The sequence below is a fragment of the Anser anser genome, assembly GCF_964211835.1.
Source record: "Anser anser genome assembly, chromosome: 2".
Classification (NCBI taxonomy): Eukaryota; Metazoa; Chordata; class Aves; order Anseriformes; family Anatidae; genus Anser; species Anser anser.
Window position 1 is genome coordinate 119,171,206 of NC_139721.1, and position 27,851 is coordinate 119,199,056.

Genomic DNA, 27,851 nt, shown 5'->3' on the forward strand with positions numbered 1-27,851 from the left:
AGGTGAAATTGGTCACTTACCCACCAGTGCCCTCCAGCGGCTCCCACAGTAACTCAAGGAACTGAAGACAAAATCTTCAGAGGTCAAAGGCATCATTTCATTGAAATTCTATCACTAATGGACAGAAACGAAAACGCTGACATCTGGATATCATACAGCTTTTTAAATTTAAGTTCTCACATGGCGACCTCATATCTGCTCTGATTATATATCGTTAGGTACAAAAATACTACATTCCATCAAGCGAGTAAAACAGTAATTGCAAGCCATGTTAAATGAAACAAGAAACCAAACTGATTCCCAAGACAAAATGTTTATTTGTACTAATTCTTCAAATGGGTATATATTCACGATCTTTAAACAAAATCAGTACACACGTCTAGGGCAAGTTGAGTATGTAACATTAGATAATAATGAATGTTCACAAATCAAAAATTAGTTACAAACTTACAGCCTTGTATGCAAAAATCTTACACAGGGGTTAATGTTTACAATAAGACTACCCCAGTACTAAGCAAAAGAGGGTTTGCAGAACAAGATTCTAATTGTTCAGTTCCAGTCTTTATCACAGTCTTTATTTAGAAGGAAGTATGAGTGAGGAAAAACACCTAGTGCCAAGCTGAATGCTCTCAAGCACTGAAAAGCAAATACAAATGGTGAAGTATGTATAGAAATTAAAATAAATTATCTTAGTTACTGAAACCTCATTCTTTGTCTGAAAAGAACAAGAATACCATTACAGACTGGAGAAGAAGAAAAGGAGTTATGTAAAAAGCCTTTCTCTGGATTTGTCTTTGAATAGGCTTCTGTACAAAACAAGAACAATTGAGATTTTGGGGTTTCAGTGGAAGAAGTAGTACTGGAATAAAGAAATCATCTTAAAATATATATTAATTTACCACATTTAGCCCTTTATGTATCTTACAAAATACTATTCTAGGTACTGCATGTAAAAAACAAGTTTATATATATATATATATATGTATATATACATATAAAGGCAAAGCCAACCAGCTTGGCATTAAAAAAAACAACATACAAAGCATAAGCAGACACAGTGAAAGTTATGCAGTAACGAGGAGTGTATGCTCCATGTGTGCGTTAGTGGAACAGTGCTTCCAATCTTAAAACACCCTTTTAATTGTCCAAGTAGAGTGCTTTCTCCAAGTCTGCTCTACCAGTGATTATCCCAATCACCCCAAACATCTGATGTTACTTAGCTTCTTGCCATCTTTGTTATGTTTAGCACAAAATCAGAAGTAAGGCAAAATAATCTTTCACAGCCCTGAATATCTAAGGACATTCACAATATCTTCTAAAAATTAATGTAAAACGTTACTGGATCACAAGAAACGGTACCCCTGCACTGAAGCAGCCTCCTGGCCATACAAAGTTGTCCAAATTATTTCAGAGCAATCCAGGCTACTTAAGTAAGGAGGACAATTATTCACAGGCATCCCCTTTGTCTTATCAAGTTCCAAAGGACAACTTAAAGCTGCAGGATGGGTTTGTGCTCACAATTTCTGGTCTAAAAACACCGCCAAGGACAGTGAACAAGGTAATCAGCTGTGATACTGCCCAGAGGTTTGGAGTGTATATTCAGAGCTGATGGGCATTCTTGTGATAGGCTTTGCCCTGAGCTCCGTAAAACTTGATTCTAACCTTTGACTTCCAGCTGCAAGAGTGAGGTCCACTCTTTATGTACCTAGCATATATTTTACCAAAAAAAATATAGTTTCGTATACAAGGAAAGCAAGACAGAAGACTACCTTTATCTACTTTCTCTTGTATCAACCCTCCTAAAAAAGCAATCAACCAACAGAGAAAACCTCCAAAAAACTACTCCACAAAAAGTCACAAGTTTTCCAATAATAAATAAAATTAACCTCACTATTGAAGCAAAAGTTTCTGAAAAAAAAATAGTTGAAAAACCTGGGGAATAGAAGAGACAGATGCCTTTATGAGGCTTTCAAGACATAAAGGACTTGATCCAGCACCCACTAAAATTTTCTCTGGTGAAAGAACAACTTCAGAATTCATCATTTCTCTGGGGAGGCTGGTTCAGGACTACAGTCCAGCTGATGCATCAGTCACTGGCAGGCACTGAAACAAATGCAGTCAGCATAATGGCATACAATCCCTTTGACAACGCAAGCACGAGCTACCAGGGAATTCCCTGAACATTCCTTGGAGTGCTGTGTGGAGCCCAACACTTTGCAGCTGGTGGTTAAGCTAGAAAAACAGCGTAACAATTTTGAGCAGTAGATACTCCAAGAGTATTCTTCCCCACCCACCAAACTATACTAGTGAAGAACGACCACATGTACAAGACTAAAATGAACCCTAGGCTGCAGGGTTCAGAACTCCCAGGTCAAAATCACCCATTTGTTTGGGGGAATAGGATTCTAGAAGAACCCAAAACCTGGGAACAGCAAGGGAAAAACACAGAAATACAAAAATGCAAGGATTAAAAAACAGAAGGGGAGGTAATGATCCCCCTCTGGGATATTCCCTTTAAAACAGTGTACTTAAAAACTTTGAATTCAGTTATAAATTGGTTTCAAAATAGTCTGGCAGTTTTAAAGACTTTCAGAAATCATAATACTCTTCACCAGAGTTCATTAAAAGGTCCCTGTAGCCCCTGAATAACTGTTACCACTTCTTTTGCATTAATATTGCTTAAATTAATACAAACATGCAAAACATTAAAATCTCAATGTGTATGCAGAAAAAAAATCAAGTTCTAATAGAAAGACTCTAATATTTCAAGGTTAAAGGCTTGATTCATGAAAAACATGAAAACCAGTGGGACTCTTCCCATAGTGTCCAGTGGATTTTGGACTAGGCCTTAATAAGAGACAACAAAACATTGTGTTTTATACTGTAGGAACACACACAAAGTATACTTCTGTACGTAGACTATATACGTAGTGCAATTTTTGCATTGTGCATCTTGAAATCAGCTGTATTTTAGCTAGTAAAACGACAGTCACCAAGCCAACAACACTGCATGCTATGTCAAACTAGGCTGTAAAACAAAAACCAATATCCATTCAGAGACATTCAAGTTGTTACTGTTGCCTAGTGAGCAGCTTTGTAGGAAGCTTAATGATGCATCCACTTGAACCCGAATACAAATTTGAAAGGCAAAAAGCTGCACGAGTAGAATGGCCTGATTGCTTTTATATGTGCTCTGGATGACTCTGAAGGCAGGATATCATCTCTTTGACAGGCTTCCCTTCGTAGCAGATTTGATATACAGCAGTGAATAGTGGAAACCTAAGGAAACAGGGTGGGGAAAGCAAATGCAGTGTAAGATTATTCTATAACATCTTTTTAAAGGAACAAGAAAAATAGGATGGGGTGAGGGAATGGGAAAGATGGAGACTGAAAAATCAATTTCTTTCAGCATTTGTCAAGCACTCACACTGGGCTGAAAAGCACTGGATAAATACAGAACCCGCATGCATTTCTAAAATGAGTCACTCTCTCAGAAATCTAACTAGCTATAATGGAGCCTGCAACATTCATTATGTATGGCATAACTATTAAGTTATATAAAAAATAGAAAATTAAAAACATGTCTTTCCTTGACATTCTTACGGCAGTTTCCATCTATTGTCAAAAAAAAAGATGCCTGGCATGTCAGTTATGCATTATATCTGAACAATAATTTGATAATACAATTGCAGAGTATGACACAAAGACCCAAGAAAAAATTAAAGGTCAAATTTTTAATGATAAGTCCAAAATTGAATTTTGTGTTTCAAAATCCATATTTAATCTCCTCTCCCCCCGCTCCTTTTTATTTTTTAAATTGGCCTTGTTTCCAGCAAAGCTCAAATTATTCAGGCTTCTTTGCTACCTGAATGGTTATTACAGCCAATACACTGTACAAAACTTTACATTTGTTTTCTTCCCATCCTGGACAGACAGAACCACACAAGACCCATTTTCAGACAGAGTTTGCTGAATTTTATAGGTTAAGTATATGTTCACCAGAAATAAATTTGCCATTTCAGTGTGGCCTTTAATACTAATAAATTTTCGCCACACGCTAAGTTATTTTGATTGAAATAAAAAAAATAAGGAGCATTGGAAACAGTGAACAGTTAATTTCTGAGTGATTCAGAATAGAACTGAAATAGGATTTTCTCCTCATGAAAGCGGTCCCACCAGACATTACAGATTTTATCTGTAATGCACAAATGCAGCACAGAGCAGAACCCGCAACCAGTACTGAGCACTGTACACGCATGCCAATATACTCTGCTAAGATGTGTTATACTGAGGTAATTCTGGCATCACCACATAGCTCTGAACTAGACTCCTCAAAGTGAACCAGTAATCCCAGGAGAAGCCAGGAGCAATCCCCTCAAGAGTACCACTACAGCACGGTGACTACAGCGTTCTCAGGGACAGGTACAGAATTTGTACTTGAATAAATGCAATATTTTGCTTCACTGGAAAAAAAAGGGGGAATGGACATGCTTGTGAATTTAGCCCACTATTGTTATAGCTCTTACTGCAAGTTGTCAAAAATGAAATGCTACATTTTGAATTATCTGAAACTTTTTGATGTCTTGCTATGAAATGCACGTCAGATTCTTTTGGTTTATTTTTGTGGAAGACATAAAAAATGCAGGAAGAGCAAGAATTACTTCAAGCCAATACAACTGACTTGATTTTTTGTTTTATTTCATCAGTGGAACCAAAATTAGCAGATAGCCACACGGCTACTCCATCCTGTATTTTAATTGTTGGTCAATCATTGTAAAGTTGTTACCAGAGAGTATGCAGAAAAAAAAAATATGGAGAGTTTTGCATTTTTAAACAAGCCCCACATGTTATTCACTTTGTATTGGGTTGGGGGGAGTGATATTTGCTTTTAACATAACTTAAATGTCAGCACTAAAATCGATTTTGTTATGCCCATGTGAGATAGCCACAAAACATCATGCGCATTCTGAAACAAAAGCTAGTTTCACAGTTCAGAAACAGCACTGCTGTTTACCAGAAAGCTTAGTGAATAAGGACCACCACCACAAACCACATCTTGACACCCAATTCTTGCTGTTTATCACAGCGAACATTACTGTGTTGTGAATGTCTGTCGCACTTCACCCAGGAAAGGAAGAATCAAGGCTGACTGCAGGCTCATGGCCAGCAAACTCCAGTGCATCTTATGTGTGAGCACATTAAGAGGGTTAGTTCTACAACTACCGAAATGAAAACAACAAATTGCACTGCAAATACCAGCAGGCACAACCCTATTACCAAGGCTCTTCGGTTGAACATCACTGACTTTTGAGAATTTCTATGTACACTAGGGAGTCTATTCACAGGATGAGCATATGAAATTTTACTCTTATTGTAGTCCTAACTCTTCACCTTGAAACCATGACTATTTTACTGTGGTTTTAAGTAGCAACATGTGAGCTTTTGAAAAAACACTTTGAAAGTTGCTTTCAAAAGTCTTGCTGAATGACACCTTTCATGAAGGACCAACACACCAGACAGAAATAAGCAACTGAAATGAGCTTTCATATTTTTCCACTAAAAACATAACCGAAAAAATTATATCATGTCCTCTATTTGTTGCAGGATACAACAGGGAAAAAAGAAGAAAAAAAAATCAAGCACAGTATCCTATCTTATTTAGACTATCAAAAACAGCAGGGACTGAAGCCAACATTTTAATTTTTTTTTCCCTGCAGTTAGCTTAATAACTGCACACTGCAGAGGCCGACTTAGGTGCCTTACTCTGAAAGACAATGTTAAAAAATAAGCAATTTAATACAGTTGATCCATTAAAAAAGATTTTAAAAGCAGCTTTGGAAAAACTAAGGACAAGGCTTGGTCTTCTGACTGGCAGTCATTTATTTTTCGATTACCTCATCGGGAATAGATGGCGATAATGCATCCCTTAATCTCATAAGGAGACAACTGTGTGTGTGGTTTTAGGAAACACACATGTACTGACTCAACTGAATACAGACGAACAAGCCAGGACAACCTGCTTAATTTCACGCCTCGGTAAAATTGAGCTAGACAAGCTGATGTCAGGTTTCATTCTAGATCTAAGTGGAAGTCACATTAGGAAAGAGAGCTGCAGTATCTAAGGTGGAATCCATGTGGATAGAAGCAGCCACTCTATTCGGCTGATCAGTTATATGGGTCTTAATAACAAAGCTCCTCTCTTTGGAAAGGAACAATAAATTTACTACTATGAAATGAGCTGTAGAGTCTCTTCAAAAGCCTCTTTAGGAAGCTCAGCTTTTATTTTCAGGTATTTTATTCTTTTTACACATTAATGCTGTGCCTTTCTATAACAGCAATAGATAGCAATACATCCTGAAAACAGAAAGGCATTCACAAATTTAGTATCATACTATTAGCTGTAGTGACAGAAGTATTATTTTGAGGTTTTATTCACTGTTTTTGGTGATTTTAACTGAGGATTAAGCTACTCTTATTGAAGTGATTTGCTTTTAGCAAAACCTTCATGAAAATATCAAAACCAAAAACGAAAAGAGTTGCAGATATAAAAAGGTGCATGCAGAACTGGCTTTATCTGTTCTTACTTACTTTTCCAGCATTCCCTTCTGCTTGAGGATGCGATACACTTCTGCAGAAGTCTGTGGTCCTTGCAGTTTCTGACCGTTCAACATTTCTTGCTCCAATTCTTCAATAGACTAAAGAACAAGATTGGGGGGTGGGGAGGAAGAAAAGAAGAGCTATGATAAAGTTTTCTAAAGTCTGACAATATCGTTTGGATTAAAAAAAAAAATTACTGAGGGTTTTCCTTTCTCAAAAGCGAACTTGAGGGAGCATATATATTCTCACATACTCTTGTTTGTAAATATTCTTCTTCCTACATCTCCCAGCATCTTATCCCTTCAGCTTTTTCCTTTAAAAAAACAACTCTCCTTTTTTTTCTTTTTTAAAACACTTTTCACTCATTCTATTCTTGTAACACACTCAAAAGTGAGAGGAAAGTGAAGGTTGCTCCCTCAGTACAGCTAACATATCTCAGATAACTGTACTATTACCCTAACAACCCAGGAGTGCTAGTACTTCCAGCAATGGAATTCACCCAGTAAATAAGGTACCTTCCCAGTTTTAACAAATGCTTCTGCTACACGTCGATTCCGGCCACCGTAACACGTTGTGATGAGATCAGCAACTCCGCAGCTCTCCAGGAAAGTGGCAGTGGACACCTGTCCTTTGCAAAAAATTCTGGCAAAGGCAATCATCTCCATCAGGCCGAGGCGAATAACAGCAGCTTTGGTATTATCACCGCAACGAAGGCCATCACAAAACCCAGCTCCTACTGCCACTATATTCTAATAACAAGAGGAAAAACAAATGGAAAATTAGTCAATTATTGCGAACACATGAAGAGACAAACTGCAGATGTTCTTAAGAACCACAAATACTTTATTATTGTAAGACCGTTTTCCTTTTCTTTTTTTTAAAAAAAAAAAAAGTTTCTGGGATAACCTAAAAAAAAGGGAAGAAAAAAGAAAGATGACAAGTCTTACATTAGTAACTTATTGCCACGTATAAAAGCATAGTTAAAGCTTTGGAACAAGTTGCCCAGGAGGCTGTGCACCTGTTATTATTGACTATCTTTAAGAACACGTTACGCTACAACCAAAAGAAGATTTTATCTGGATTGAACCTTCCCTGCCCTGAGGTAGGGATGAAGCTAGACTGACATCTCACAGCTCCCTACCCATATTTTCTTTATGTTTAAAGTAATCTGAGAACTTCTATTGAATTTCATGCTGATATGCTCCGGGGCCAAATTCAGCCAAGGTAATGGTATTCAGCCCTTTTAAGTATACAGAGTTCCAGTAACAGTAATAATTAATAGGCTTCCCAGAAGGTTCATGACACGGGAGGCTTTTCCTAAACAAAATCTGAGCTTTTTCCCCCCTTAGATCTGGTGACAGCCTCCTACAAAGCATGTAGTATTTCTTCATGAACAATCAGCTATACCATCCCTTCTTTGGTTTATAAACATACAACAGATAAAACAGATTAGTTGAGAGATGTTTGAGCAAAATGACCATAAAAGCTATTTTCTGGCATTACAAGATCCGTCAACAGGAGTCAGAGGCTACCCATACTTAGTTTGCTGCTCCTACAAATAAAAAAAATAAAAACCCTTCAAAAGAGATGGGATTCTGAAGCCCTGATAAAGCAAACAAGGAAGCAATAGATGTAGTAATATCTTTCTGCAAGCAACAACAGCGGCAGTGGCCTCAGAGACCACAGGATAACATTACAACACAGGACAACATTACAGCACCTTCTGTAGCTCCCCATGCCAGAAAGGAAACCTTTAACTGTTGCTGAAGAAATGGTAACAGTCTGAAGTTGGCTGTTAAGCAGTGTGTTGCTTTCACTAGCATTTTTGTTTAATTTCTAGGACTCTAAGAGCTAAAAACTGCAGGTAACTGCAGTGCTGTGAGGCCAGCCATGGCTCCTCCCCCCAACCAAATGGGGTCCGACGATGGCTCTTCGCTTTTTGAGCACTAGTGGAGGTCTGTAGGTGGCCCCTTAAAAATTGCAGACAGAAATTTTGACATCAGACATGACAGCTGCAGCAGATGATTAGACTTTTAAAACTGGCACTTGAGATCATATGGGCTTAAATCTTGGCTGTGATCAGACACTTCTCCTAGAACAACTTCTAATATTTATTCACTTGGTGGCAAAACAAGAAGTCAAACAGATATTTAAAAAGTTTTCAGATGAGGTAACCCATTTTAACTGGAACTTACACGTGTGTGAAGTCTGTAAATGTTTAGCACTCAGCTAAAAACAAAAACATTTTGGAACAACCGCTGGGCGTTTTCCAGTACTTCTCGAACACTGCCATAACTAAACCGCCCCCCTCCCTCCAACTTTGCCTGCTTCGACTTTCCCCTCTGAGGCAGCTTACCCAATCAAAATTTACAGTAGGATTTGGCCTATGGCATTTTGTTACTTGCTTCAGAGCAATATAAATATTGTTTTAAGCAAGTCTAACCAATGCTAGCTACTTCTGAGGAAATGGGGTAGGGAAGGAGGGAAGCTGTGATTCTAGCTCTGAAACACTCAGCTCCTCTTCTGTACAATGCCCCCATTGTGTGCTCTTGCACGCAGCTTGCAAATAATGAGGAAACAAGACAACTTGTTATGCTCCTGAATACACACCCACGCCTAGGAGACTGTTATATCCTGGTCAACATAACCCTCAGGCCACTATTATGAACTTGGAAGCTCTGCCACCTGGTTTCACTTAAACCCTCAAAGAATCTACGACAACCCCCTCCCGTAGAGAAAACTCAGTTATATAACACTGAAAGCTACACCTCTCCTTTTAAAAACTAAACAGACAAAACTAAAATACCAACACTTAATACTTAGTCATCTTTCTGTCTAAAATAAGACCAAAACAGGCAGCTTGGTACTTGAAATTCTGGGGTGCAGGCACTATGCTGAGTTTATTCAGAAAGATGCATAAGCAAAGCACAAATAAACACACAAGAGCCTGTTGGCACTAGCACTATAGCAATCCCCTGAAAAGCAGATCGGGTGTGTGTGGGGAGAATCATGCATCTATCTGTCCAAAACAGCGTTAACTCTATCTGGTTTGTGGTGTATCAGGCCAGCAGTGTACCGCAACCTCCTCCTTGACACCCCACTCCACCATTCCACCTACTTAGGACTAGTAACGTCAAAAGAGGTTTTAGAGACCCCTGCTGTTGCAGTAAGCATTACCTTTTCTTACTGTTGACGTTCATATTTCTGCTTACTCTGTTGACGGGATGAAGTCAATTATTTAAGAAATGCCAGCTTCAAGCACCATTTGCTGTCTATAATATTTAATCAGTATTGCCACTAATGCAAAGCAGAAGGATTGCAAACACTGCTGTTGCCAGAGCCTACATTTGAAGTTAAAAGAGTTCTTGCAAATGCAATGGGTACACATTTGCGCAAGAGGAGGGATCCTGAATTTCTGGGAACAGAAATGCTGACTGTATTTGCACACAGAACATGGGGGGCTGAGGGCCCAATAAACAAGGATGACTTTAGCCTGCAGGCAAACCTGCTGTTCTAAAGGTTCAAAAATACTCTCAGAACAAACTCAAAATGACTGCAATAGTGTTCCTCTTGGCCTAGGGGATTCAGAGCTCTCAGAACTACTTCACGCTTGAGTGAATGTATTTCCCCAATCTCAGCACTAACAGCTTTTTACATTGAAGCATACATCCTGTAAGCAAGATGCACAGGGTGTTTTGAAATTGCATATGGTTTTAAGCTATTAAAATACTTTGCAGTATCAGGCGACTCTCTAGCTGGTCTGGTACTCTGAAGCTGGTGTTAGTCCTAGCCCTATTTTTTCTGGAATGTGAGCAAGGTCTGGACTCAGTTATTTTTATTACCAGGTTATTGAAGATAAACTCCAGAAAAGAAATGTTGATGCCAGGCAGTGCCTACATCACATTTCAAAGTGAGAAAAAGTGCCTTTTATTTGCACATGACCTGCTGCAAGCATGCCAGAAGTCACAAATGCAATAGATGACCCCAAAACCACGGCTAACAAGATTGCAGACTCTGCTGACAGACTGTTCCCTCACAGTGTCACTGCTCAGAAATATCCAACTTATAGTTCTACTCTGTTTGCAGCAAGTCTGTGGAGTACTCATGAAGACAGCTTCAGAAGCCACTTCTGAGGCAGTCTTTACATCTCCATAATCAAATGGACCATTAGAGGACTAAGTAGAGATCTTAATTCAGCTGGGACATCAAGCATTCCCTGATGCAGTGTCACAGCTCAGCACAGTGTGCCTTCCCTCCTGCTTACACATAAATTCGTAGAAGCTCCTTTCTTCGCGTCACAGATGAGAGGTCAGCTGGAAACTCAACAAATCAAGGACAGTACCAGCAGGACTGTTAGAGAGGCTCAGCATAAACAGTTTGCTTGCTCCTGGCAAACTTGAACATAAATAATGGATTTCATTTCCACTAACCTCAGGAAAGAGTAATTACCACAGTCAACTTCTACAGTAGCAAGACTGACCATCCGACAATGACTGCCATAAACACACTTTGCAGGAACACCTTTGGAAGTAATACTGCTGGGTTCCGTACCCTGCTAAGCAATAAATCACAGAATCATAGAATCATAGAATATCCCGAGTTGGAAGGGACCCACAAGGATCATCAAGTCCAACTCCTGGCACCGCACAGGTCTGCCCAAAGTTTAGACCATGTGAATAAGTGCACAGTCCAATCTCTTCTTAAATTCAGACAGGCTTGGTGCACTGACTACTTCACTGGGGAGCCTGTTCCAGTGTGCAACCACCCTTTCGGTGAAGAACCTCCTCCTGATGTCTAACCTAAACTTCCCCTGCCTCAGCTTAACACCGTTCCCGTGGGTCCTGTCACTGGTGACAACGGAGAATAGGTCACCTGCCTCTCCACTCCCCCTCGCGAGGAAGTTGTAGACTGCGATGAGCTCCCCCCTCAGCCTCCTCTTCTCCAGGCTGAACAGGCCAAGTGACCTCAGCCGCTCCTCATATGTCTTCCCCTCTAGGCCCTTCACCATCTTCGTCGCCCTTCTCTGGACACTCTCCAACAGTTTAATGTCCTTTTTGTACTGTGGTGCCCAGAACTGCACACAGTACTTGAGGTGAGGCCGCACCAGCGCAGAGTAGAGCGGGACAATCCCTTCCCTCGACCGACTAGCGATGCCATGCTTGATGCATCCCAGGGTACGGTTGGCTCTCCTGGTCCCCATGGCACACTGCTGGCTCATATTCAACTTGCTGTCAGCCACAACCCCCAGATCCCTCTCTGCGGGGCTGCTCTCCAGCATCTCGTTGCCCAGTCTGTACATATAGCCAGGGCTGCCCTGTCCCAGGTGCAGGACCCGGCACTTGCTCTTGTTAAATCTCACGCGGTTGGTGATCGCCCAGCTCTCCAATCTGTCCAGATCTCTCTGCAAGACCCTCATCAGAGTCCAAAACAGTTATATTTCCTTCTTCTTTGCTTAGTTAAGTTGGAGCCATAAGATTTAGAGACAGATCTGAAGCTTTGCTGGGAAAGGCAACCACAGCTGGTGCTGCTCCTTCTCCTTCCTGCAGTCACTGTCATCTCTGTCTTGGTCCCTGGCTGCTGCCACTGAGCGAGTTTGTCCCTCCACAGCCATGAGCCAAGACATCAGGCAGCTGGAGCACTGCCATATGCAGAGATTAGATTCTCAATTCTTTCCCTCACACTCTGCCCTGACACTCCTGCTGTGGGTAAGAGATCCCAGTACAGTTCACACTGAGAAGTGCGCCTATGTTATATTGCTTCTCAAGGATGCCCCTAGCTCATACACCAGCTCAGTCTGTGCTGTTTGACACATGCACCAAGAGACTCCTTAGACACCTCAGAGGTGATAAACGTGGGTCTGTGCTACCCTACAGTACCCATGAGCAGCCAGGAACACATCCATAAGCTTGCAAAGGTGTGTGCATAGCTGCACGTACAGTTCTTACGGCAGTGTCATCACCTCTAAGCACTTCCTAGGAAGGCCCCAACGTTGTCTGGAAAATGACAGCTGGAACTTGTAGGCAGCCTGGGGTCGGGCTGCTTGTAAAGCCATCTGGACACTTTGAACAATCCAAATCTGAAGTTCATTCCTGACCTCAGCCCTTAGAAAAGGTCGCTGAATAAATGTGAAATGTGCTTCAGCCCTCAAAAGAAAAAAATCCTTGTAGAGAAGAACATGCCAAGCACATTTTTCTTCCTACAGCCAACAAGTTATTGTAGACAGCTGTTCTTCCTGAATATCATCAGATTTTGTAAAATGACTGCCATTGCCTATTCAGCCAGTCTCTAGGCTGATGGAAGACTGCAGTTTCACTGCACCGTTTTCCATACTTCAGCACAGCTCCATCAGCCCATTGTTACAAAAAATAAATACAGCAAATGAAATGGATATTCAGTATGTATGTGCATATATATATAAATAGCAGTAAAGCACGTGTTCTTTCATGATCACCCAGCTGCAATACCTATTATTACTGTCTGAATTTAAATATGCTTCAAAAGACAAATTTCAAAGCTAAAGTTATCATCATTGTAAGGGAAAGCTGTGCTTAGAGCACTCTGTTATCCTTCTGTATTTTTTCCCCAACCTTTAGGCAACCAACCACACTGAAAATCATCCCTGCTTGCAGAAATAGAGCAAAGGAAGCATAAACATTTCATACGATCTAGTCTATTATACCAGATGTACCAAGAAGAGTCTCCTTTTCCCAAGCTGGTGTTTATGGAAAAATGCAGAAGCTGGGAGAATACACTATTTCTCACAGTGTGGTGAGAAACATCCATTAGATACACGTAAAGGGGTTGCTTTTACTATTTCCAGATCCAAAAAGAACGTTTGGACAGGCACGTGGAGCTGCTTACTTCCATCCTCCAAAATGCAGTTTGAAGTGACACTGCCATCAGTTTGAACCTGCACTGCTACAGAAAGAGAGCAGAACCTCTTTTTTATGCCTGTCTCTTTACACCACAAAATATTGACATCTTCCCCAGTAGGAGTGTCTTCCTTCCAGCAAGTTAACTAATGCTCATTTTTTACAATTTAGTATTTTTCATGAAATAACTTTGCAAGTTTTACAAAGTAACCGTCAGTTGGCAGAAGACGCACTTGTGACTTTTCCCCTATAAACAGTCACATGAAAATATGGTTATTTTTCACATTTTTTGCTACAAAGATGATCAGATTAACAATACAAAAAGCAAAGTGCTTGCTGTCACCATTAGCAAACTACTGTTCTACTAAGAAGAATGTACAACTTACAAGAAAAAATGCTCAAATTTACATAGCACTATTCACATTTGAGTTTTGCATTTTGCTTTGCACAGGCAATAGAAATATACCCATCAGTTTATTTTTAGCTTCTTCATTTTCTTTCAGTGGCACACATATTAGCAAAGCATTAATATAATTTCACAATGTTTGAGTTAAAAACAGCTCAGGAAATTGCTTACACACTGTCAGCACAACATTTAGGATTAAAGGAAAAAGGGTTTTAAATGAAAAAATACTTATTTACAAATAATGTTTTAATAAAGATGCCTTTGAGATTAAGAAAGATGTGCATGTTTGAAAAAATCACCTGTATTAGGATGCCTATCTATGCCACTTTATATCAGTTAACGCCTTTTAATCAGGCAAGAAAAACTTAATATTTTTAAACAAACTAATTTGTCTTTAATTCACGTTTTTGTTTAGAGCTCATACCATGCACTTCTTTGGAAGTCTCATCTCAGTTAACAAAATATACTGCTACCAACACCAAACGACCAGAGCACACAGAGTACATACAGTTTTTTAGAAATGCAACTGCAGAGCTCAATCTGCAGGTTGCAAGACTAATAACAGAGCAGGAGGGAGGAACAAAACAAGGCTACAAAGAAATTACACAAGTTTCACCTCGGCACCTTTCCAGGTCAAGAAGAACAATTGATTTAAATTACACTTCCAAAGAGATACTGGTTTGCTGCTCTCTGGGACTTTTATAATGGCGTTTGAATGTCTGCTGACTAGCTGCTGAGTTTGATGGGCACACTCATCCTTAGATTCCCTACAAGAGGTTTTTCTGGAAGAAACATTTGTCTGCAACAGAACTTATCTATTAAGCAAAAAAATCAAGCTAGTTAGAAAACATCAGGCTGAAAAGAAAAATAAAAAATCCGTATAACTTTTTTGACCCATTTGATGGGTCTACACACAAGGATTTCTTTCCTGCTAACCTTACACATCACCATAGCAGCAGCTTCAAGCAATGGCTGTGAAGCTCCACAATCTTGAGAAATTACTATAAATACAGTGAAAGGAGAAGAAGGGAAAGGAGGAGAAGGGAAAGGAGGAGAAGGGAATCTTCAAAGTGTAGCCCATTAGACCAGAGTACAGACTCATGACCTCCTTCTTCTCGGGACTTTTAAGATAACAGCTCTCAATACAAAATTATTTAGAAAATTAGTATGCCAGAAATTACGTCGTTACAGACATCAGTCTAACTTCTATGGATTAACAGGAGCAGGAATCAGAACTCTTTAGCTTAAAGATATTGTTCATTGGCCTGGCAGTTTTGCAGATGAATTGTTTAGATTCCATGTAATTTCAAGAAAGAAAACAAAGCAATATGAAATAATTAGTCAAAACAAACAAACAAAAAAGCAAGCCAAATTATCTACTATACTGCTACATCCATCAAAACCACTTCTATGATAGATATCAGATAATGTGAACTATTGGCCAGGGTCCCAAGCTACTAATGCTTTCCCTTCATAAATGGCCTGTAAATTAACATGAAAAAAAACATCAGGTATGTGTAAACCAGCCTTTGCTTCCTGCCAACATTGATTTTATTACCAAAACAAGCCCAGATAAGTAACTCTCTGAAATAACTTTTTTCCTATTCAAGTCACTTTTTCATGGGGTTATCCACATGAACTTTACGCATTTTGTGTCCACAAAGTATAACACGCAATAGTGCTTGCAGTACGTAAGTCAGTGAAGAGGGGAATATTTTGGCCACCAGACACGAAGGATTAATACCAACTTCTCGCTTTCTTTTTGTGAACGCCCTGCTATACAAAGAAAAAGTCAACTAAGATGTATTTAGAAACATTTTGACCAGTTAGATGAAATTAACTCGTTTTGTGACTGTGTGCAAGCTACGTGAAAGGTAGAGAACTTAGAAGACTGCGAGACAAGCATCTAAAAGCTGATTCTCTGAGCATACTCCTGCTACATCTGGATCTTCAGGAAATGTAGCAGTTTTATATATTATATAAAGTATAATAAATTTAATTCTTTAAATAGAAATATCCACTTTTTTTTTTTCTACAAGACTCACTGTTCCCTCTGTGTGCAAGCTGCAGCCTGTTAATCTTACCTTCAGAGCACCACAAAGCTCAACAGTATCTGCATCATCTACTACCGTTATTCGGAAGTTTGGAGTCTGCAGGAGTTCTTTGAAGAGAAGGCCATTTTCCAAGATTTTGCTGCCTGTTGAGAAAGAGAAAGGAAGGATAAAAAATGCCAATGAATAATTTATTTGGGTATTATTTAGTCTTTCCTGGGCAAGTCAGAATACTTAAAAGCAGAGATAAGGTTGTTCTATCTTCATCCTAAACAGACTCCTTCACACGTAAAAGCTCTACACTGAGCTGGACTTCTTCATAATTCATTGCCTGCTCATTGAGAGATTCTAAATAATAATCCCATTAATTCTCTATACTTTTTTTTTTGTTTGACCATTCTCTTTAAAATAATAGTTAATAATAGAGCAATGTTGAATTAGAAATACAGCAGGTGCAATTCTATCAATTATTTTAAGGTCTGTATTCTAGAAAAATATTTATTGATAAAGGCACATTGTGGTTATTTTATTAACTGAGCATGCTGACATTCACAGCTGTTTCTAAGGACTGAAAGGTAATTCAACCATTCAAAAATAAGTTAAATACAGGCGTTAATAATAGTAAGTTAAAGAGATGACAAAACTAAAAATGGACAAAACCATAAATATAAACACTGAAAAAATAACATTAACTCTCTTTTATATATGAGTACCTGCATGTGTGTACATGCACATATATACTTATCCAGAGACTGTGAAATGCAAGACTAGGCACATCTTTGTGCTGCAAATGTTACAGATGACAACACAGAACTAAAGCTATGCCTAGCACACGGGCGAACTAATTATTCTGAGAACTTAAAAGAGATACTGACACCTAAAAAAAAAAAAAAAAAAGAGCTGAGCTGGAATATGGAATATATAATCATTTATCCATATTAAGCCATGCAAATCCAAGAAAAATCTTAAGCACAGCAATACAATAAAGCAGTTTGTTACGTGGAAAGTGATAAAAAGCATGCTTAGTATTTCACTTGCTAAAGGTTACAACCCTTTTAAGATTAGTTAAAATTGCTCTCCTTTCTCTCCCTCTAGTCCTAATATTCTCCTAGTGCTTCTGGACATGTAAACATTCTAGGAAATTCAACATTAAAATAAGGAGGACCCAAGAGCTTCTGATAACAGCCAGTTCATGTTGAAAACCATGAAATCTGAGCTATTTGGTGTGCATCTGTGAGGACAGGAGCACAGTTTAAACATTGTTATTACTTGGAACATTACCTATTGTGGTTTCACAGAATTTCTCTGCCGCCACCTCATTGGCAATGTTAGCTCCCATCAGCACACTGATGTCTATTCCCATCTTCTCTCGAATAATGTCAGAGATCAGTTTGAGTCCCTCCGGGCCTTCATCTATTCCCTGCAGCCAACATGAAGCGGAATTACTAAAGCAGCATTCATTCGACACAATACCGAAGAAAGCACATCACAATTAGTCTTGCCCACGGGTGCTACACCAAGGTCTGCTTGGCTAGAGACCAAAGATGATGAACTTGCTATCAGTGAAGCTTCTGTGTTTGTTGTGACCTCTCTAAGGTAACTTCTTTCCATGAGGTAGCACCTTAAGAATTAGGACTAAACCACCACATCTGGATGATGGTAACACTTTTTATTCCATGCTCAGTAACAGTCCTGATTCTCAGAAGTGCTGAATATTCAGCTCTGTTCAGAATCTCAGCTGGTTGCTACTACTGTATCCCTACCAAAACTACTGAAACATCACCGATACATCACTTGTGCACTTGGATCTGAAACTGCACTAAAACTCACAAAATGTCATCCCAATGACTTGTTTGGTGAAGGGGGATCTGAACTTAAGTATCAGAGACCAGTTCCCTCCTGCATAATGCCAACAACTGTTTAGAAGAATAAACACACTTTAATCTTGAAGAATACTACAAGCAGAACAGCAGGCCACTGATGTGTAGAAAGCTGAACGTCTGAAAATACGGACTTCTAAGGATATATTTATTTTGCATCTATAAAGTATTCTTCAAAAAGGGTGAAAGTAGGGGAGAAATAGGGCTTTAGAAAAGATCACCCTAGAGATTAATGCTGCAATAGAGAACAGAATCTGGTACCCTGATTTGCCTAATAAAAAACTCCAAATAAGACCATTTTACCCTCACAAAATCCTTTTCTCCTAACTTGCCAAATGGGGTAGGAGACTCCTTTTGAGCTTTTAGAACAGGAGCCTGGCAGACAAGCTACTGAGATGGCCTTTCTTTGGCACAGCATACAACTTTGTATACAGTACCATATTTTAATCTTGGGGGGTCACGGTAACCCTCATGCATTTTTCCCTAAGAATGCCAACGATGTCCCCATGAAGTAACTGTCAGGCTCCTCCTCCACCCTCCTAAGCAGGAATTAATAAACTGAAAAACATACGTTGGGAACAACTCCAAAAAAGTAAATATGTACACTACAATTATTCATCCAAGTGAAAGGAGATAGAGAGGCTTGGGTGCCAAAAATTAGCTTTGCTATGAAACAAATGCAGCTTCTGACAAAGTCAAGGAGAGCTGCACCTGTTTCTCAAGAAGTCAAATCCAATACAGGATGATAGATGACAGGAGAGAAAACGAACACTCCCCACCCCAAACCAAGGCTCCAGCACAGGAATTTTCACTGGGCAGCAGTGATCCCCTGGCAATTCAAGTCCAGTTCTGTGGTCTCACCACTTAAGTCCTAACGTGCTTGCCAGAGCAATCCCTGGGGCTGGACACGGGTGGATGAAAATGAGATCAATGTCGAGGCTGCCTGAGGAGTATTTGAGTGCTCCCTGATTCCTGTGCTGAACTGCACCGTAAGTCATATATGATTCAGACTGCATTTCTCCCCCCGTAGCTGCACAAAGAAATGTTAGGTGTTCGTAGATACCAGTCATCAGAACTTATGTAAAGCAACACAGCTGCAAATGTTTGAATAGGAACACAGATTAACTAGCAGACAAATGTCTTTATTTCCCATAGACTTAGTTTTATTATCAGACATAAGGCTCTGCTTGAAGATTTGACTGTCAAAAAAAAATAGAAAAAAAAGAAAAATGAAGAAAGAGTAAAAGCTGACACGTTAACTTCCCAAGCAATTTAGAACGCAAAGAAACAAGAGGACCCACTAATGCTATTTTTCAGAGAACTGCACTTTAACTGTCAAAGTTAAAACACAGCACTTTAATAGCATTAGTGGTGAGCATAAGGAGACCATTAAAAATATGACTTGGACGAAAACAGCATGCATAAAGAAGCTGCAAAAGTAGAGGAAAGAATGCATCCGGCCTCTATTACTTAGTTCCACTGTTGTATCAATCTCTGCCCTTTCTTCTTAAATGATTCTTTCAAAGATGCACAGTTATGCCTTTTGATAAAAGCTAACATGTACTTCGCATTCTCCTGAAAAAAAATAAAATTGAAAGGCCTTGCACCATGCCACAGCGAGACAGTGGGAACCTGCCTAGTAATCAACTCTGCTTTGCATGGCAGGTGTCACTACTGTGCTTATATTAAAGTATGGGCTTTATGGGCTTTTTTATTATTATTTTTATTTTAAGTAACCTCCTCCCTTCCCCTCCCCCCCCCCTTTTTTTTAAGGCATAGCCTTAATCAATACTCCATTAAAGCACTTGCCATCAATACCCTCAGCACTACTCCCAAGGGAGTACAGGCCCAGCTTCTGATTGCACACGTGCTGATATAAATCCTCACTTAGTCCATCCGTTTCATAAAAGTTGTTTCTAGCATTGAAGGTACGAGAACATAAATCATGTTTAGCAAAGTAAGGAAGAACAAAGATTATTGTGAGCTTACAGAAGAAAGAGACATAAACTGCTTGCCAGCTTCAAAGCAATAAAAGTTTTAAAACTTCAGGGCACCTAGGACAGCTGCGTGGTCTTGATGCTATGCATTCAGTTCTTTCAACACTGCTTTATTTTATCCTTCCACCATATGAAAAGCTTTTCCACAAAATGCAGCAAGTAGACTCAGGAAGCAATACTTTTCCACACATCTCAGTAATATGTCAGCACTAACAAAACAACACAGACACTTGATGAGCTTATTTAGTCAAACTAAAGAGTCAAGCTTCTGGTCAGTAGTGATAGTTTTGTGGTTTTTATTCTCCTTTAAAATAGATCCATAAAAGGATCATTTGCCAGAAATCATAGTAGATAAAGGAGTGCGTGCTGAGAAAATGGTTTACTCTCAACTAAGTACAAAGCATTCTTCCAAACCTAGTGGAACTAGCTTATTCTCTGCAGCTAAAACACGAGAAAATAAGAAGCACACTCACATTTAATAATTATTCTGTCACCAAAACTACAAACACTCTAGTGAAACACTTATTTCCTACATCTTTGCCCCACTCCTAGTTCCCGTGCTTGGACTGTCCTTGTGGGCCGTGCTGAACAATCTCTCTTTTTGCAACATAATCTTTGACACGAACAAGAGCTCAGTCACATTGAATTCCCTCAGTGGTTCTTAAAATGATCAGCTCGGTGTGTGGGATGTGCATTAACAATCAAAGCATTATGCTTGTGCTCTGTTCTCCACCTAATGATGCGTTTGGAAACAACAAATAAAAGATTGGAAAGCTTGGTGGTGCAAAAAAGAAAGGGGGAAGGGACATGTTCAAGGCTTGTGAACAACCTCATTTTCCTCTTCCTGCAAGCACTAAGCTAAAATAAAACACCACATAACAATCCACTAATGACTGAGACAAACTCCAGTCTTGCATCTCAAAAGGTTTAATGGAACAACCAAGCCAATAACACAAACAGACTTTTCATATCAAACTCCAAGCTATCTTGTTTTAGAAAATTCCACAAAATGTTCTCATTTTTTTTTATGCACAATAATTATTATACCTTTATCAGAGTTATACCGAGAGCTTTCTTGGGTACTCGTCCTGTGATTTCATCGCAGACCTTATGAATGAACTGATGAGGAATGACAAAAACCAGCAAGTCTGCATCCTGTACAGCTTCATTAAGGTTTGGGATGGCAACCTATGTATTTATGGGAGAGAAAGGCCACATGTCTTAAAATCAACACTATGCACAAGTGTTAACATCTAAATAAAAGCACATTTTGTTCTTATACCAAATGCTACAATTTACTGTGCTTTGTTATTGAAAATAAGTAGTAACAAACTTCCCAGAAAAGCAAAAGAATTGAAGTTTTCAAACAAGCTATTTTGTGCCTTGAAAGGGGCATCTTCACAGCCACCAGCATGGTTAGTGCAAAGAAAATTCAAAATGTTCCGTAACATTCAAACAAGTATTTTGAGTAAGAAAATACAGAATAAGAAGCTGCCTTCAACAAGGCCTTGAGGTCTCTTCCAACCTAGAGAAATCTGTGAATCTGTGAATCTGAAAATAATCTGAATTTTTGATACATTACTGCGTGGTAAAAAGTAGTTTCTTTAATTAATTCCTTGTGCTCTCAAATTTCTTCTCCAGTCCTTTTATACCTTCTAGTTTATATTCTGTTTCTCTGCACTAACAGAGTTTGTTTATGTTTTAGGAAGGTCACCTAATTTGAAATCACTTGCCAGACTTGATGACCATCTTAAAATAACACACACAGATTTAAAATCTACTAATGAACTTAAGTAAGCAGGTAGAGGACAGGAGAAACACCATGCTTGGTGGCGAAGGCTAGGCAAATGGGATTTCAGCTTCGTTGTTAGCCAAAATAAAACCCAAAAAACACACCGCAATCCACGACAATTCATGTTTTCCCAACCAAAAATCTCTACCAAGCTGCCAGATGCTGCAGTCTCTTTCTAGAACATTTTCAGGGCAAGATTCACCACCAACCACCCACCATCATGTCATACCAACACAGTGGGGATGTGGAGTCCCGCTGTTCTGCCCTGGCAATGCTACACCTAACGTGCTAATCTGACTGTACAGAGCAAAAGGCAACTGAGAAGCAGATAAACCACAAAGGGCTTGCAGCTTTCTTGAGAATTAATCTAGCTCTCATCCTGTAATTCTTTTTAAGAGTTTCAGTATACGTTAAATCCCTTCAATTCTTATTGAACAGCCAACTCCCTTCCAAAGCCGAGGCCAAATTTTTTGTACTGGCTATAGTCACAGACATTAATCGTGCCTTCTTTTTCACATTTACTTCCACACAGAGAAACTGTAGGAACAAACACAATAGTGAGACCAAAAAAAAAAAAAAAGAAGAGTATAGGATGTTGAATTTACCTACCTGCATAATTTTACGTGTTCAAATCTCTGACCTCATCAGTTAACAAGTATGCAGTTTGAAATATTATAAAACTTAATAAATTAACAAAATAAATTTCTACCCCCATTCACAGCACGAGCAATATTGCCTCTGTAACTAGATCAAATTTAGCTTCTGTGCCTTACCACATTATCCGGCAGCTTGTACCCGGGAAGATATTTTACATTTTCATGTTCGTTATTTATTATATCTGTCAGTTTTCTTCCATTAATATTCTCCTCGAAGACCCACATCTTCACTGTGGAAGCAAACTTTTGCAATTTTTTTACATTATTGCCTATTATTTTGGCAACCGCAGAACCCCTGCAGGAAGGAAAACAAAACAAAATATTAAAAAATAAAACGATGATTTTGCCCTAGAAGAAAGAGATTATCTTTAAAATGAACAGAAGTTCACTGATTATTCAACCAATTAGTACTCAGCATTTTTGGTCCAGTAAAACAAGTGGAGAACACACCAGCCTTTCACAGCTGCTTCTTTCTCTAAAACAAATCTATCTAGAGTACATTGGATAGAAGCATTTACTGTACTTCTCCTATTTTGTCTGCTAACCTGCTATCCAGTCAGAGCTTGGCTTATTGTATTTCCAGAAATCAAATGTATTATATCTTCAGTACAGTGGTAAAAATGACATATTCAATTTTACGGATAATCTTCGCCTTTAAGAAACAGGAACTTTTCTTTGCTAAGATGACTAACCCAACAATTTCTGTAGAATATTGACACACATTTAAAGCGAAGAAGCACTTACACTTTGTGTAAGTTGTAAGATTTACGGGTATGCCGCCCATCTCACAGAATGTAATTGTCACAATGGCATCCTCTGAATTTGCAGGCAGACAATCCTACCAGCTAGCTCCCCAAGAAGAGCACACAATGAGACCTGTAGGATGGCGATTACCTTTGCTGCTCAAATCTCTAAACCACAATGAAATTAAGCAGAATAACTGAAGCTACACACATGACAAGGAACAAGCACAACCTTCCCTTCTATTCCTAGCCTGAATGCTATATGGAAGAAAAAGATGTGATTTTACAATGTCTGTTCAGCTAACTTCCTTTTCTGTGGCAAGGAGGCTTGGTAATTACTGACAGTCTACTATGGAGACAAAAAAAAATCAGAAAGATGTAACAAAAATATACAGTCGTAGATCTGAGGTTTCCCATTTTTGCATATTTCCTCTTTTCTCCCTGCCAATTAAACTTCTGATACTGTGACTTTCTAGTACTTGGTACTGGGGTGGGAAGGAATAGCACACTTTATCTGGAGGTATGAATGCTTTAATTTTACAAATCTAGTTATATACATACACTCCCCTAAATTTATTATGGACATCATTTGTAATAAACTCATAGCTAGTAAGTAAACCAAATAGATTCAATATCCTCTGAGAGCTTTTAATACGGTACAACTCATTTTGCTGTATTAACAACGTGTGCTATCGCAGGCCTTGGGTCACTTTCCAAGTAGCAGCAGAAAAAAATATGATATCTGAAGTAGACCTTCTTCAGGCAAACCATAAAACTGTGCGTGTTGAAAGGCTGGTATGTATTTCTCTAATAGCGCTTCACACACCACAGAGTCCCCTGGGTTCAGGAGGTGATCCAGAAGCCCCAGCTGTCAGGCATCTCTTATCAGGCTCATGCACGAGGTCGGGAGGCAGCCGGAGCAGTTTCCCTGCCGTGGCAGACAACTCACCAGCTCAACCCTCCAGGTCTGAGGTCTGCACAAACAGTGAAAATGACATTCAACGCAACACTGGTGTGTGTTTTTGCAGAAAGAGCATCGCCGCCCATGAGCAAAAGCAAATATACTAGCGCAGATTTATATATAAGGTCTGGATCCCGGTAAGTCGCTGGCTTCAGTTTTGAGCTTCCCGACACGCTGCGCGCTCAGCGTTGATAAAGACAGAAATGAGCGATTCAGCAACTGCCCAACTGGGATTTTCATTTGCCAACATAAAGTTCAATAGCCTGTATTTCTTGAACAAGATATTCATTCCATTATTAAATAACATATAAAATATCTCAGCTGTCTTTGTTAATACTACTCTCTAAAGCTGCAAAAAAGTGACGAGTTTTAGTTCCGGAATTTAAGAATATTCTGACTCCTCTGGTTCCCCACTTCCTGTTACACTGCAACAGCTGCTGTGGGACTGAATTTAGCAAGGTCAAACAACAGCCTCTAGGGCCGCTCAAGGTGAAATACCAGCTCCCCACACCTGTTAACCCAACAGACAAGCCTATGCTCTCTCCTGTGTCCCAACACTCCTCAGTATGTACCCTGGAATCGTTACTGGGATTTCTGGCTCGTCTTTTGGTGTACTCCTGACACATCACACGGCGAAGGAACTGGAATTCTTGCCTGTTTATTCCCAGCAGTAGCAGTTCAAGTGTGAGCTGGATTGTAGTAGCTGTGGCAGCTCAGTTACACAAGAAAATGGGCAGTGAGGGATGCCCTCGCAAAGCTTACCCCTGGCGTGCCCCAGCTGATGCGTAATGCTTCATGTAACACAACGGGGCAGTTGCACGCCAAAAAGCGGTTCTCCTCCTTGCAACCTGTACTAACGGCACTCCCAAGTGCAAGCTCATACTCTTCTTATTTAACGCTTTTACAGAACTGTCTGAGCTCACTGAGCAAGAACGCACACTCTGTCTCCTGCCCTTCACCATTAGGGTGTATCATTGTCGGCCTCACCCCATTTTAAAAGCAAAATATAAAACCCAGAAACTCCTAAATGTCAGTGTAGGTCACAATATGCAAACACATAATATCATTAGCCCTACCACTTTTTCCTAAAAAAAACCCCACCTACTTCAGTTAAATCCAAAGTTTTATCTCCCACTTTTCCATAGCAAGTTCCCAGCCATATGAACCCCTCTGACCCAGTAACTTTACCTCTCTTCCCAAACTCTATAGTTTATTTTCAAGCTAGGCCATCTGATTAACCAGGGGCTGGTTCTAGCAAACCACCCAGGGATAAATTCTGGTTGTACACCCCTTGTTAACATGTCCTGGAAGTGTTATCAGAAGAGCAGGCTATCATACATGCTAGAGGCAGTGTCTGCAGTATTTTAACTGAATCTGACCGCTGCCCTTGAACCCTGAGGCTCCAAGGTATCTTCCCAAGGCATACTCTCTTCACACGCAAGGCAATTTTATTTTTTACCTTAAGGATCACAATGCTTATCTACCAGCTGAGCAACTGTACCTGGGCAAAGAGAATAAAGAAAAACACAGCTCCTGCTCTTCCGTGACTTTTGAGCCATCTGTCCCGTTCCACAACCTTCCATCAGGTGTCAGAGACCCCTGCCAAGTTAGCTTTGTTAGTAAGGTGACCTTCCCTCTAGCAAGCCAACCAAACAAGTTGGGCTGGAAGCAGTTTATCATCCAAGGTGATTACCTCAACCGCTCTGAACTGTCATTGTTGTGCCAAGCTCCTTTAGTTTCTTTTTTTCCGTCCCAGATATAGGCTAAAGGGCTGTGAGAAGGCAAAGGCATTCATAAGGTTACTGGCACTTGGGGGCCAGGGTCACCTCACACAGAACCACAAAAACCCCAGTCTCCAAACTGCTAAGAGCTCATTACAGTTGGGTTTGATGTCTGTCATCCCCTGGACTTTGTGGAAGAAATCACCTGCCTCTCCAAAACTATTATTTTTGGAAGCATTCATGGGGGAGAATGGGGAAGCTGCTGCACATCAAAACATTTGCAATTTCATAAACCACACTTCTATCAAATAAGCAAACTATCAATTATTTGAAGACATTTATCCCAAAAAGAAAGGAAAAAGCTGATTCCCAGTAACAGTGCTATCTCTTTCTCTCAACAACACAGATACGGGCATTTTGCCATCCAAACATCCATCCTGTCAGGAGCTCTTCTTGTTATTAAACTGATCCAGTGAGGTGAAAACAAATGACATATGTACATGGTTACAGCTGGTAGATAATATCTACAGATCCTTCTGTGAGCTTGTTTCATAGTGGATCAACTGCAAACGCAGTCAAATTATCTACGGAACTTTTTGCTAGATTTCAAGTATGGAAGAACGGTAACAACAAAAGACAGATGTAGCTACATATCTTTTCTGGATATACATTGCAATGCACAGTATCCCTCAGTTCACCTTACAGTCTAGTGCAAGGAAAGGAAGAGATGCCGTGCTGAAATGTCAGCTGTCCCCTCAGTAAACCATGACAATGAAAAACACAACTTTGCCGTTGCTGATTTTTTTGAAGTATGTAAAACTGCATCAAAAGCCAATGGCACACAACTGGGGTAAGCAACAAGTCTAAGATCACCTCTATGGATGTTAAGTTTTGTTTAGTAAACTGTAGGATCTTGCTCTTTGCAAAACTAAACTCCCCTGAAATTAGATTTAACCTCCTAAAAAACAGACTGTGACCAGAAATAACGTATGCCTAGCCTTACTAATTAAACTGACAGGCTGTGGGGAGATTTATATAATAAATCGTACATAACTTACTCATTGTAAATAGTGATCCGTGGTAAAAACAGTGATTAGGAATGATAAAGAAATTAAGGAAGTGAGACAGAGAAGGATTATAAACGTGATACTCCTCTTAAGGAAATAATTACTAAACCTGTTGCCTTCAGCAAACGCAACAGTGAGACCATAAGTTTATTTAAGTCTAATTATAAGCTAGCGATGGATGCAGCAATAAAACCTTGTCTTGAGCCTTTGGTGTGCTTTGACATAATCAACTGGAAAAAGAGAAGGTACTTGAAATAAGCTTGTGTTTCACAGCTCTTCTTTGAGCTTTCAAGGGAAACAGCTAATGCAGAGAGAGGTACACAACACACATTTCACTCCTGGGGAGAAATGAACCTGTTACAGCAGCCCCACAGGCAGCCCTTCAGTCACGACCTGCTGAAGAAATACGTTCGGTATCTTCAAGGTCTACATCACCCTCCATCAGACAACTCACACAACAAACACCAGGTTAAAAATATCCCCAGATAACACCCTCCCAGGAGAAGGGCGCCCAAACAGCGGGCGGTTCTGCTGCTCCTTCCCCCCCCGTTGGCTCGGCGCCGCACCTCAGCCTCGGCAGCTGAGCGGGGGAAGCCCACCCGTGCCCAGGAGCCCCTCTCAGGGCACCGCGGCCCCGGCCCGAAGCCCCCCGGTTCCCCCTTGGGTCCCCCCCACGTCTCCCCCGGGTCCCCTCCGGGCTCCCCCCGGGCTCCGGGCCGGGGCAGGGCGGCCCCGGGCGGGAAGCGCCGGGCAGGCCGGGGCGGGCAGGGCTGCGGGGAGGATCGGGCCGGGCCGGGGCCACGGCTGCGGTCCCCCCGGGGGCTGCACTCACCAGTTGCCGGAGCCCACGATGCACACCTTGAGGGGCGCCCCCGGCAGCGCCATGCCAGCGCCGCCCGCGCCCCGCCGATGGCCGCGGCGAAGAGCTCGCTGAGGCAACCGCCGCCCGCCTCCGCCGTCAGGGGCTCGCTTTCACCTCCCTCCTCTCCTCCCTGCGGCTTGCCGGGAAGTGTAGTTCCTCCTGTCGCCTGCCCCTTGTCCCTCAGCCCCTCCTCAGGGCCGGCTCCGTGCCCGCTGGGGACAGCCCCGGGGAGGGCGAGGCATGGTT

The 27,851-nt window shown here is 40.5% G+C and overlaps 1 protein-coding gene across 1 annotated transcript; it reads right to left on the reverse strand.

Annotated features, from left to right (window-relative positions):
- Positions 1-297: 297 nt before the first annotated feature.
- Positions 298-27,743, reverse strand: GPD1L (glycerol-3-phosphate dehydrogenase 1 like). The gene is made up of 8 exons (XM_083823173.1): positions 27,576-27,743; positions 22,369-22,546; positions 20,851-20,991; positions 17,208-17,346; positions 15,960-16,072; positions 7,113-7,346; positions 6,589-6,695; positions 298-3,279 (listed from the first exon to the last, which is right to left on the reverse strand). The coding sequence occupies exons 1-8, from the start codon at positions 27,626-27,628 to the stop codon at positions 3,183-3,185; spliced, it is 1,062 nt and encodes a 353-aa protein (XP_083679299.1). The 5' UTR covers positions 27,629-27,743; the 3' UTR covers positions 298-3,182.
- Positions 27,744-27,851: the final 108 nt, after the last annotated feature.